At 48.1% G+C, this 13609-nt stretch overlaps 1 protein-coding gene across 1 annotated transcript in view; it reads left to right on the top strand.

The window, feature by feature from the left end:
- Positions 1 to 13609, top strand: part of NUP205 (nucleoporin 205) — a 967082-nt gene that overhangs the window by 635297 nt on the left and 318176 nt on the right. The window contains exon 25 of the mRNA XM_086952983.1: positions 4215 to 4289. Within this exon, the coding sequence (XP_086809109.1) occupies positions 4215 to 4289 (75 nt within the window). The remainder of the gene's footprint in view (positions 1 to 4214; positions 4290 to 13609) is intronic.

The following is a 13609-nucleotide window of genomic DNA, read 5'->3' as shown; positions in this document are numbered from 1 at the left end:
GTCCAGAATCCGAAAAGAGCTGGCTCTTTCAGGATAGGGCGATAGCCTGTCTTTCATTGTGAAAAGTACTGTTCCTGAAACCATACGATCGCTCCTTGTACCTGCATAAATCTCCCATTACTCACTCAGTGCTGAAGGTATGGGACTCGGTTGCTGTGAAAAGGAACCTCACCTTCCCCTCGCCTCTTACTCCCCTCTTTGATAACCCCGAATTTACCCCAAGCACGGATGCGCGGGCTTTCCCTCATTGGCGCGCATCCCCCTGCCGTTCTGCGGGTCACCGTTTTGATCTCCGGGGCTTCATCCCACCTCTGAATTGCCTGACTGGTATGACATCAAAGATCCCAAACGGTTTCAGTATTTTCAGCTCCGTCACTGGCTGCTCCAATCCGACATGCCCCCTTTGGTTAGCCGTGAGCTCACGGCCTATGAGAAGTGGCTCCTGTCTAAGCACTCAGATCGTAAAATGATCTCTGAATTGTACCTCTTGTTAAACCCTCACGCATCACAAGATAGGTCAGCTGGTCAGCGCTGATGGGAAGCATAATTAGGTCGGAGCCTCTCTCGGAAGGAATGGCAGCAGATCTATTATAGGTCTAACCACACTGCAAAGAATGTTGGGAGCAGGGAAGCGGCGGTCAAAGTGGCCATTTACTGGCATTTGACCCCAGCTCGACTGCATAAAATTAATCCTGACCGTAGCTCTGAATGTTGGAGAGGTTGTGGAGAAACAGGCACCACAACACACATACTTTGGAATTGTAGGGAGGTGTAAGGGTTTTGGGAGGAAATCCTTAAGGATGTGAACACTTACTTTGAAACTGAGATTCCCCGCTTTCCCGCCTACACTCTCTTGGGTCTGCCTAATGCACTTACTTTTCCACTTAAATCCACACGTGGGAAACAAATGGGGATAGACCTGGGCACAGCTGTACACCATATCTTATCCCTCTGGGGCCCTAGAAACCGCCCCTCGCACACTGGGTGGCTGCACAAATTATGGCACATTATTGGCATGGAGCGCATACAAGCTAATCTCACGAACTCAACGACATCCTTCCACACGGTATGGCAACTGATCCTCTCGCTGCTGGCACATTAATTCAATGAAGTGACCTGCCCCAAGTACCTTCGATTGCTTAGGCTCATGGATGCTCCGACTCCTGTGGATGGGTCCTAAAGGGCGAACTACATTGTTCCCACATGGCGCATGTCATCGGTTCTGGGGTGGGGGAGTTGGGTTAGGGAGGGCTCTGTTGGGGGGAGTTTGCGGACGGGTGCGCTTCAAGGCGAGAGATGCATATTGATTTCTATCATATCATCGGTACTCATGGCCCTCGGGCGGACATTCCTCTTTCCTCCCGGGTGATTGCCAGCTCTTTTGGGTGACATGGTCTATTTTTTACATTCCTTAAGTGCCCATCTGTTATCATCGTGCTACTAACCAATGTTAAGGGGGTTGACGTAGGGAAAGCAAACTTGCAGTACAAGCAGTGTTTATTTGACACTCAATTTGATTAGCTCAGTAACTGGACATTTCCCTTACCTTTGCAAAAGAGTAACCATCTGAAAGGTATTCACATTTCTATGTGTAATGTGAATCCACTATGACCCTTAAGTGATTTTATTGAGCAACTAAGTCCATATGTAAGAAAACAGGCTTTTTGTAGGTTTACACCCTCACTTTTTGCCCCCATTTTGACTAATATGTACTGGTGTAACGGCTCTGAATGGCCTGATCCGTGATAAACAAGGCCCAGTGCATGTACTCTGATCTTTAAAGTGGTGTGTATTTAATTATCTTGTCCCCAGTTGGCATAACCTGACTTGTAAGTACCTGGTATATGGTGCCAGGGCTACCTAGGGTGAGGTGTCTCTCGTGGACTGCAGCACTAGTTCTGCCGCCAAAAGTACTAGGTCAAGCATGGCTCCCAGTCTGCTACTGAAGGCTGGAAGGGCAGTTTAAAACTGCCAACTCGACTTTTCAATTTGAAGTAATGGCAAAGCCCAACCCTCCCTTTTTTTTATGTACATGTCACCACTATAGCAGGCCTAACGAGCCCTCAGGCAGGGTGATGCATGTTATAAAGTGGAACCTGTACTTTTAAATGTTCCAGCGATAAAAACCCTATCTTGTCGTTATTACTGTGGAAAGGCTAATAGCCTCATTGGCAAATACAGAGTTACAGGCAGTCAACACAGCCCTGCTAACTTCTGAATAGGGCTACTAATGTTAGTACTGTTTGGTATCAAAAGTATCCATCCATTAAATTGGATAAATCAAATTTAATGTCAAAGTGACAAAGTGCATCTTTAGAAGTTGATACTTTATTTGCCCAAGATTTCCAGTGCCCGTTTACTGATGTAAATGGGGCTTGTCCTGCAGACAGCTTTCTGCTGTGCTAATGACTCCCATGAAAGGACACAATAGGGGCCTGCATGGAAGAGTGGTGTTACTTCCCTCCTGTAGGAAGCCATATATGTGTTAGCCCAAAAGGTGAGTTTCAAAGGAGAAGCTGCCTTTGAAGGGCAAATGGGTAACATTTTGGAGTAGAGCTGCTCTATTGTTTAGGTAGACAGGCTGGAACTGGGGACAGGAGATAAGAAGCCAGTTGTCAAACCGCTTTTCCAGGGGCGTGTAGCCACACCTCTGGGTGTGGGCTAATGACCTCTGAGTGTCGAGAGATGGGTCACTCCATGTTGGGAGTGGGCAGTATGGTGCATCCTGGGATAGCCAGCTGCCATGCTACCTAGGAAGTGTCATCTGGAAGGAGCGAACGTGGTAGTCCATTGGCTTCCACCTGTGCCCTTCCCTGGGGTATTTTCTGAAGATAAATAGGACACTCGGAAGAAGGCCTAAGGAGGACTAGCCTGCTGCACTGTGGGACCAACAAAGAAAGACTGCACCATCAAAGAAGGCACCTGCTGGCTAGCGGAGAGAGGGACTGTGCCTGTGGTGTCCTACTCAATGAGAAGCTCTCCAGAGGCCAATCATGCCAAGGCTTAAAGGGCCAGCGGACTGACCACCTGTTCACAGCATAGGGACACAACAACTGAAGAAGCCTGCTGGGGCAAAGGTATAACAAAGTCTAGTCCAGTGGTGACTGGACTCTGACATGATTAGATAGAACTCAATGGGACATTGACCCTGCAACCAGGACCCCCTCGCCATCTTCATGGATCAAGGAATTCCCGCAAGAACACCCCACCCCGTCAGCCAAGTCGCATTGACAACATCCAAAAAGCATCTTCATCATCCTTCATCTCTTGCATCAGGACCACTCCTTAAGAATCCATTGAAACATGGATAAAGTATCTGGAATTGCTTGACTGCTTCTCCTGTGGAGGTAACTGTTCCCCTTGACTAGCTCCCTGCTGAAGTTGGTTGCCCCAAGTACCTCTAGCCAACTGCATTGACACTTGTTTGTGGTTGAGTGAAATTGATTGATTTATTAGTGCTTACAAAATCTAGATCTCCGGACCCTCTGGTGATTCATTTTCATTCTGGTGTCTAAATTCGTCTACAAATATAGTATGTTTTTATAAATTGGTGTCTTATTTCATGTGTTGTCTCTTCAATTGTTTTGGTGCTGTTTAAAGTCTTTACATTTGTTCTTCTTTGTAAGCCTTGCTGCTCAGCTCCTCAGGATTTAGCTAATGGTTTTGACAAACAAAACCTAAGGGTCCTAAAGAGGTTGATAAGTGTGTTACTGGGTGAGGTTGCCAACCACACCTTATAATGCACCCTATTTCCTCACAGAGGATTAGGCCATTAATTCCATCAGACATTGATCATCTAATTTTAAACCTGTGAATTGAAGAATGAAGCATCCCCTACATATTTCAGTTTTTTAATTAAATTGTGTATTCCTTCTGTCCACCAATGCTTAAAGCTCATGTTTGAGCACTGCACCTTACAGTAAATTTGCCTACATGTTCTTTGACCTTTCTTTTCCATGTTTATGAAAATCTCTTCTTACTTTTTTCATGGCAGTCTTGATTTACAGAATGAAATGTCTCTACCTTTCCATGACATACACGTTACCTCCTGAATAAAAGGCAATTTGTTAACATGCACCAATAATTTGTTTGTCTTCATTTTTCGGGTGCTGTCTGCGTGTCGTTCATTATTTTTAATCACCGTCTGGTGGCTTCTTAGGTTTAGGAAAAACACCTTATTACACTCTAACAGTTTTCTTTTCAATTTCTTGAAGCTGATGGTGAAGGCGGCATAGAGGAAGAAAGCCGATCTGTGAGTGGGTTGATTCATTTTGATACTGCCACAAAAGGTAAAATAATTTACATTTGATTACCCTTCCATCTTTATAATCCTGTGCCATCCTCCTTTTGCTGTCCTAAAACAATATCCATACTAATGTGTGTCTGTTACGACTTCTTTGTCAGTGCATGGCAAGAAAGATGAAGATTCAAAAACAGATCTGATCGTCTTTTGGACTAAACAATGATCATATTGTTTGTGTTCCGGGTCAGAGAGGACCTGGCATGGCAGTAACAGCTGGACTGGTCCTATTCGAGTAGGACCGATACTGATTTGCGTATGATATATATTAGGTCTAATCTGAGGTGACATGGTGGGCGAAAGAACGATGGGTTGGAATGCCACCCCAAGTGATTTTCAGTGGTTATACTTGTTGTAAGCATTCCTGCCATCAACTTTTGTGTGGTTGATAGACAAAACAACACCATGTTACGGAATTTGATGTCAGTCTATTGCTCCTTCTCTAATCTGGTCAGCAGGCAGTTCCTGGACAGTTCTCTTTGTTTATCGGCAGTGTTCTGGGCTGATGTGAAGGAGCTTGTTTAGAGCTGACCAAAATCAAATTTTACAGTTCGGAAAACCCTACCTAGGTAACATAAACTTCTTAAAAGTAAAACAAAAAATAAATTCCAAAGATCACTGTAAATTCTCCCAGCAAAGTAAATGTTAGCCATTTCAGGTTCCAAACAGCACCTCCCCCCTTATGTTGGTGCTTTCAGATAAGGTACTGGGCAATCACAGGTGGTTGAATGAACCCTTCTGAATAGAATGTGCCAGGTATGTTTCGTTTTTTCTTTTCTTGGAGGGAACCACGTGCACAGTTTTATCCCCCCCCCCCTTTGCATGCCATGGGGGAACAGCAAAAATGTGGCTTAATTTGCATCTCCAATGCTCACATAGATGACCCTAAGAGAAGTGGCACCAAATGTGGGAATTTGACCCCGTTCTAAATGCCCTCAAATTCATATAGAACTCCTCTTATTTACCCATTAGCTATATTTTTTTTAAACAGACATTTTCCCTCTTGCGTATGTATGTAGCATCTGAATGCAATGTTTTACATTTGGGAATTTTGCAATTTGACCTTCAAACCATCCAGTACATATTTAGAGCTTAATGAATTTTTAAATCGCAGAAAGAGAAATCGTATAAAACGATCTCAAGATACCCTTGAAATTGTTTGTTTGGAGTAGCAAATAAATAGCTCAACACCTCGTCAGAGCAAAGGACGTTCAAGGTTGAAGATGGCTTTCTGTTCCTCTAAGGATTTTGGTAAACAAAGAGTATTGTACAGAGTTCCCCGGTGGGAGCCAGTGGTTTAGCTCAGTTTGTCTTTTCTCTCACTGATTATAAAGGGGTAAGTGTATGGTGTAGACCCTTTTCAGAATATAAGGATACCTCACACAGGTTACCGGCAGGACAACAACTGTTGTCCCAGCCGATGGCCGTCCAGCGTCATCATCGGTATCCTGCTCCTACGGCAGGCTGGCGGTGCAATGCCCGTCGGGCAGCAGGGGGAGCTGCACTTTGGCGGAGATCTTTTATTCCGAGCCAGCGGGTGTGTGTGTGTGAGGGGCCTAAAAAAGTGCAATAGTGAGCGTGGGGGTGTGTGTGTCTAAAAAAAGTCAGTCGAGTCCATTGGAGATTATTTTAATAGTCCGGGTCACTGCTTTATTAAAAATAAAGGGGTATTAAGGAGTGATGGGCAATGGGACCAATCCTTATTCAACCCTTGATGTGAATGCGGTCGACATGTTTCTTGCCATAAGGGCAATTCGTCAGGACCTTAGTGCTCATATGATTGCTGGAATCCTCTCGAGTAAGAGGACTCCGGTATACGACCTGTTTAGTATCGCACAAAAATGGTTCCTTGCGGTGGACCTCCTGGGAACTAGAGAGAAATAAGCAGACATTAATGATGTTGAAGTATGTTGTACCCTGAATACATCATATCGTGCCTGTGTTCACAGTGACAGTAATGCGTGCCCAGTGAACAAAAACTGCATGATTCATGACAGTGTATAGTGGTACTGTGAGAGAAAAGAATTAAACAGTCTTAAAAAGTACAGAGCGCAAGAAGATCACGTTCTGTATTAGGCTGCCATGCTGTTCAGTTGTAGCATGCATCATGGTGAAAAGGCTGGACTCACGGCGGTGGAACATGCTGAGTAGGGTGGGCAATCACAATTCAGGGCCAGTGGTAATGTTGCACCCTAACATAGTCAGGTGGCGTGAGGAGCCTGTGTTTAAAATTATATATAGACTAAAGAGTTTAGCCACAATAACAAAGAACCGCACAGATAGAACGATCATGTATAATTTGCCACTCTGTCTTTAAATGAGGTCGGCGCCGGCGTGGTGATCGAGGTCACCCGCGAGGTTACAAATAGATAAATAAATGAAGTGCCCTGCTCGCCGAGCGTGCGTGAGCAAGGACAATGTCAATATCCAGGATGCGCTTACCCGTTGTGAATCCTCCTGAAGGTCTCACGAGCTGTCCAGGTGGGGCCAGCAGCGAGTGAGGAGTTCCTACATGGAGAGTAAGGCATCCCGCGGGACCGTTAGGAAAATACCAGCCGTACGGTAACCCGCGTGAAGGAATACAGCTGAGTAGTGAGTTGCCGCGTGTCTGGCAGAGAGCACGCGGAGTTCAGGGATTAGCGCAACACCTTACCTCAAAGGTCGCTGATGGCCGGCATCTCAGCACCTACCCCTCCCACGAATACGCCGAAGTCAGGACAGCCAGCAAAGTAGTGGGGCACTGTCCGGCGCAGATAAGGGAGAGTTGAGCGCGCACCAAGGGGGCGTGTCCCTCCGGTTGCTAGGCTACAGCACGCAGGAGTAGAGAGCAAAGAGGGATTGCTCAAAACAGTGAGGCAAGTACACTTCTATGCGGGGGCCATTTTGGAAAGGGGAGAGTTGTCTGGTGAGACGTGTTTGTAATCGTCTGGGTATGGACAATGTAGTCCTGATTAAAGACTATCTGGCGAGAGTCGTCCAGGGCACCCCATCGTTCAGCCCCAGTTCATCGCAATGTAGTCGATGTACCCATCTTTGTTCGAGTCTGAAGAGGGCTTGTTGATTGAAGTTTGGTAAACATTCAAGGACAGTCCACCGAATGTTTTCTGGGAAATGATTGTTTTCTTTGCAGTGTTCATAAAGCTAGGTGTGTGTCTTGTGACACCGAATGTTGCTGTTGTGCTCCATTATCCGATGTTTAACAGGGCGCATGGTCATTCCAATGTACAACATCTCACAAGGGCAGATTAAAACATAAATGCATCTAGAGCTGTTGCAGTTAGTGTGTTTGTTCATTGTCCAAGTGTAGTTGCTTTGGAGTTCAATGGTTTTGCCCTGGATGGTCTGGGGGCATACAACGCAGGAACCACAGCGATAGTGCCCAGTTACTGGAGGGAGGTCCCAGAGAGTATTGACAGCTTGGGTGTTGGTTTTCTTAGGACGGGTGTGAATAAGAGTGTCCTTTAGGTTTGCCGTCCTCTTAAACGCAAACCGTGGGCGCGGTAGCTCCATCCCTGCAGAGTTGAGAATGCCCCAATGTGAATTGACGGTTTTTTTAATAAATGATGAGTGTTTCGTGAACGAGGTCACGCAGGTAATCGTGTCATCTTGCTCTTTGGGATGCACCTCGAGCAGGGCTTCTCTATTGTTGTTAAGGGCTCTTTTGGTGGAAGTTTTCAGAAGACGTGTGGGATAGCCCCGGTCCAGAAGCTTGGTTTGTAGGGAATGTGCTTGCTGTTTGAAATCAGTAGTTGAACTACAATTTCTCCGTAGGCGGAGAAATTGTCCGAAAGGTAAATTGTCCCTCAAGGATCTCGTGTGGTGGCTAGTATAAGGCAATAGACTATTTCTGTCAGTGTCCTTTTTGTATAGAGTGGTACTGATAATGGTTGGTTCCAGGGATATGGTAAGGTCCCCTCTAAGGATTTTCTCAAGTCATTTCTTCTCGGAATTAGAAACAGTACAAATGAATATAAGGGTTCGAGGCACGTGGGCTTCTGAATTCATATCTGTGCATAGATCGCCGCCTAGTGTTGGGTCCGGATGATTGTACATTGTTGTCCTGGAAGAGTCTTCGAAGTATCACGAGATAGGTGGCTCCTCCCCTGGACTACAGTGCACATGGGCATCCTCAGATTGTTTTTTTCCGCCATTGCGTTCGGATGTTACTATCTTAGCTCAAGTTAGGAAAACTTTCTACAAAGCCAAAAGGCTTTCGACAGCGTCGGTATCGTTTTGTTCGGTACCGGTAACTTTGTTTTGAGAGGACATCGAGGAATCAGACAGTTTTCTTTCCACACTTGACCCGATCTTTGATCTACAATGGAAAGAAGCCCATTCAAGAGGTGTCCACTATGCAATGCAAAATACCCTTGCATCGATGTCCACCCGGTGTGCAACAAGTTTCTGATAGATACATCTGCCGTGTGGATTCCTCACCTTGTGAATATCCCCCTTGCGTCAGCAACATTCGGAAATTCTTTTGTAGCCTCGCGCCGACGTGGACTCGGACGTCACAGAGACACGACATCGCTCGCGACTCCGCTGACGTCACCGACGCCTACAATAGGCCCACGCCGGCGTGATGACATCAGTTCCCTTTTTTCCGCGTCATCGACGCTAACGGTTTAACGGGTTACTCTGTAGCTTCTAGTATCCTATTACTTTGTTTCCTCGATTCTCCTTTCTCTGACCTTGTTGCTCGTTTGTCATGTCGACAAAGAAGACTGGGTTTAAGCCTTGTGGAGAATGTGGGAAGATGATGTCCGTTACGGACCCTCACCAAGACTGCATATGGTGCTTGAGCTCGGATCACGACGTTGAAGGTTGTTCATCGTGCCAGAAGATGAATCCGAAGGCTCTTCGAGAGCGGGAATCGAAGCTCCTGGTGGCCAAGCTTAAAGCAAGTAAGGTTAGAAAGTCTTCGAAGCGCTCGAAGAGATCGAAGTCGAGATCCAGGTCGAGGTCTCGTGAGGCGTCGGCCTCGAAGTCCTCGTCTGACCGTGCTTCCGGTTCTCGGAAAAAACATAAGAAGAGGAGGCATGAATCCCGTCATCATTCAGGGGATAAATCTGGTTCAAGATCAAGGTCTCCCAGGAGGGTGAAGTCGAAGGTGATTCCTCCACATGTGCCGGATCATGAAGGTGAGGCTTCGCCTTCGGAGTCGGTGGCCCATTCTCCAACTCCGGATGATGCCGATGGAGTTCCTGTTGAGGGGGAATCCTCGAATCCTGTTGAAGAGGCAGATTCAAACCTTCCTCGAAGTCATCCTGAGCATCCACCATTCCCGACTCCAGGTCAGGACCCTTCCGCGTTTTTAAACGTGATGTATGGTGTTTTCTCAAGATCATGGTTCCCCTCTGGTGCGCCTTCGGGCCCCATGGGTCCTATGGCCTTTAATTTGGGTGTTCCTCACTCATATGCTCCGGCACCATTCATGCCGTTTATGCCAACCCCGACTCCGCTGTGGCAGTACCAAGCTCCACCAGGGTTGACGCCGGTATCGACGCCGGCTCGCCCGAAGTCGACGACTCCGGCTCCGACGTCACCGGCTCCAAGCAAGTCAATGGATCCTCCTTCCAAGCCCTCGGATTCGGTTCCGAAGTCGGCTCCGGCGCCGTCGGATTCGGCTTTGGATTCGGCTGCTTTTCGAGTCAAATTCAGGTCTCGAAGAGAAGCTCAACGTCTGCTTGAACAACAGAGGGTTGATGAGTCTTCTTCAGATATGGAGGAAGGCGAGCTGGATGCTGGCAGTTTCGACGACCTGGCAGATGCAAGTGGTCTATAGTTTTCCCCGGAGTGGTCTTTGCCTTCGGGATCTGATACTCCCTCCAGGGATATTCAACCGTATCATGTTGTCATGAGGAAGGCAGCTGGACTTTTGGGTTTGTCTTTGCCTACTGTCTAATTTAAGTCGAATTTGCTGACTGAAGTTCTTCATTCTCCTAGTCAGGCTGTGGAGCCTTTGCTTCCATTTAATGAAGCCTTAAAGGAACCCATTATGGAGGTGTGGAAAAAGCCTTTCTCTGCTCCTGCAGTTTCCAAGAACGTGGCTCGGAGGTATAGGGTGGCTCCAGAGGACCCTGCATTCTTGTCGTCACACCCTTCTCCTGAGAGCTTGGTGATTCAGGCTGCATGTTCTAAAAAATCGATTGGGGCTTTTCCGCAGGTGCCTGGCGACAGAGGCCAAGAAACAGGACCAAATAGCTAAAAAGAACTTTTCTTCGGCTAGTATGGCACTGAAATCTACGAATGCCACTTGCCTTATGGGTAGATACATTCATGCTCTAATGGACTCTATGCGCACATTGATCCCTAAGGTTCCAGAGGATAGCAGAAAAGACTTTGAGGAAGCATTGTCTGATTCTCAAGCTGCTGCCCGTCAAGTCATCCAAAGCGGGCTTGATACTGCGGATTCTGTGGCGAGGATCATGGGCACAGCGGTTGCCACTAGGCGTTCGGCTTGGTTGAAGTCATCCGATTTTTCAACTGATGTGCAGTCTGCTTTATTGGATTTGCCTTTCAATGGTGAGGGGCTTTTTGGAAGGAAAGCAGATGCGGCCTTGGAAAGATTCAAGGACAGCAGGGCGACGGCTAGATCTCTTGGTCTTCAGGTCAGAGGCTCTACGACCAGGAAATTTAGAGGTTTTGGCCGTTCCTTTCGTACATATAGACAAGGGCAGCAGCAGCAGCAGCAACAACAGCAGCAGCAGCAGAATACCCTGTATAGATCATACAGGGGGAACCAGAGAGCACGTCATCGGGGGCGTCAGCCCAATTCCTCCTCTACCTCCACCAACCCCCCAGCCACAGATAAGCAGCCCTAGATCCGCCATTCAGGATCATGTAGGCCCGGTGGGGGGCCGGCTTACCCACTTTCTACGAGATTGGGAATCGGTTACATCAGATCTTTGGGTTCTCAATCTCGTGGAAAATGGGTATGCCCTTCCCTTTCGGGAATTCCCTCCCAATTACCCTCCTTGCCAAGGGTATTGCTCAGGGGAACATCTGTTTCTCCTTCAGGAGGAAGTCCAAACTTTATTGAAGAAAGGTGCGATAGAGGTGGTCCCAGAGCGGGAAAGGGGTCAGGGATGCTACTCCCGGTATTTCCTGATTCCCAAGAAGGATGGCAGGCTTCGTCCTATCCTGGATCTCAGGATCTTGAATTTTTACCTGAAGCAGGAGAAATTCAAGATGCTCACCCTTGCACAGGTTCTTCAGGCTCTGCTGGAAGAGGACTGGATGGTGTCGCTCGACTTGCAGGATGCGTATTTCCACATCCCCATCCTGAAGTCGCACAGGAAGTATCTTCGTTTTACGGTGGGTTCGCAGCACTATCAGTTTGCGGTCCTTCCGTTTGGACTTACTACTGCACCTCGGGTCTTCACCAAGGTGATGGCAGTGGTGGCGGCGCATCTCAGAAGATCGGGGATTCCTGCATTCCCCTATCTGGACGACTGGCTGATAAAAGTGGAGTCGTCGGAGATTGTGCTTCATCATCTGCAGGAGACAACCCAGTTGTTGTAACAGGTTGGGTTTCTCGATAAATGTACCCAAATCTCACCTGGTGCCCTCCCAGCGCAACCTGTTCATAGGTGCTGTACTGGACACAACTGTATGTCGTGCATTCCCTCCACCTCAAAGGATTCGCGACATACAGGATATGATTCCTTTATTCTACAATGGAGCGGTTGTTCCGGTCCTGAAGGTCCTTCGCCTGCTCGGTCTGATGGCTTCTTGCATTCTCCTGGTCAACCATGCACGCTGGCACATGAGGGCACTCCAGTGGTGCCTCCGCAGGCAGTGGTATCAGCACAACGGAGATCTCAGGGAGTCGGTGAGGATCTCCAGAGAAGCTGCAGCGGATCTATCTTGGTGGGGCGTGGAAGGCAACCTGTCTCAGGGGAAGCCTTTTCATCTGCCTCCTCCGGTGGCGACGGTGATTTCGGATGCATCCACTCTAGGGTGGGGTGCTCATCTGGGGGATCTGGAGGTCAAGGGTCTTTGGTCTCCAGAGGAAAGGTTGCTTCACATCAACCGTCTAGAATTGCGGGCGATTCGTTTAGCGCTCAAAGCCTTCCTCCCTTCCCTTCGCGGTCAGTCAGTTCAAGTCCTGACGGACAACACGACCGCGATGTGGTACATCAACAAACAGGGAGGAGTAGGGTCGCAGTGTCTCTGCAGAGAGGCACTGCGTCTCTGGTCCTGGGTTCAGGACCATCAGATTTGTCTGATGGCAAATCATCTGGCCGGGGTTCTGAACGTTCGGGCAGACGGTCTCAGTCGGCAGTTCTCTGCCGACCACGAGTGGAGGCTTCACCCGGAGGTGGTTCGTCACGTCTTTCGGACGTGGGGGACTCCTCGGGTGGACCTGTTTGCCACTCGCGAGAATGCTCACTGCCCGTCATTCTGCAGTTTCCAGTATCCGATGCAAGGAGCCTTGGGGGACGCGTTTCAGTTGAGCTGGGGAGGTCAGCTCCTTTACGCGTTCCCTCCCATACCCTTGATTCCTCGGGTTCTGAGGAAGATTCGCCAAGATATATTGGTCGCCCCGGATTGGCCAAGAAGGGTGTGGTATTCAGATCTTCTCCACCTCTCCTCTCACCGGCCGCTCCGTCTCCCTTTCAGGGCAGACCTCCTCTCTCAGATGGAGGGGCAGGTTCTACACCCCCACCTCCAGACATTACACCTTCATGCCTGGAGATTGAGCGGGGCAACCTGAATTCCTTTTCCCTCCCGCCTGACGTTGTGGATGTCATCTTATCCGCCAGGCGTGACTCCACTAAGTCCATCTATTCTTATAGATGGTCGAAATGTGTTGAGTGGTGTAGGGAGAAGTCTATTGACCCTGTGAGAGCCCATTTATCTGATATACTACAGTTTGCTCTTTCTCTGGCGCAACAGGGGCTTGCTGTTGCTACTGTGAAGGGCTACCTTTCGGCGCTGTCAGCTTTTCTCTGCTTGCCTGACCAGCCGTCTCTGTTTAAGTCTCCCGTGGTCTTGAGATTTTTGAAGGGCCTCATGAATAAGTTCCCTCCTTCACCTTTTATTGTGCCTCAGTGGGATTTAAAACTTGTTTTAACCTTTCTGATGGGTGCTCCGTTTGAGCCTCTTCACAAATGTCCCATGAGGCTCCTTACCTTTAAAACAGTCTTCCTCGTTGCAATAACCTCGGCAAGGAGGGTAAGTGAACTTCAAGCTCTGAGCTCTAAGCCCCCTTTCCTAACCATTCATGCTGATCGAATGGTTCTCAGGACCAGGGCTGATTTTCTGCCTAAGGTGGTGACTCCCTTTCATTTGAGTCAGTCCATT

Source organism: Lissotriton vulgaris, chromosome 1_2, assembly GCF_964263255.1.
Source record: "Lissotriton vulgaris chromosome 1_2, aLisVul1.2, whole genome shotgun sequence".
Lineage (NCBI taxonomy): Eukaryota > Metazoa > Chordata > Amphibia > Caudata > Salamandridae > Lissotriton > Lissotriton vulgaris.
This window is presented reverse-complemented; position numbering and strand designations above follow the sequence as displayed.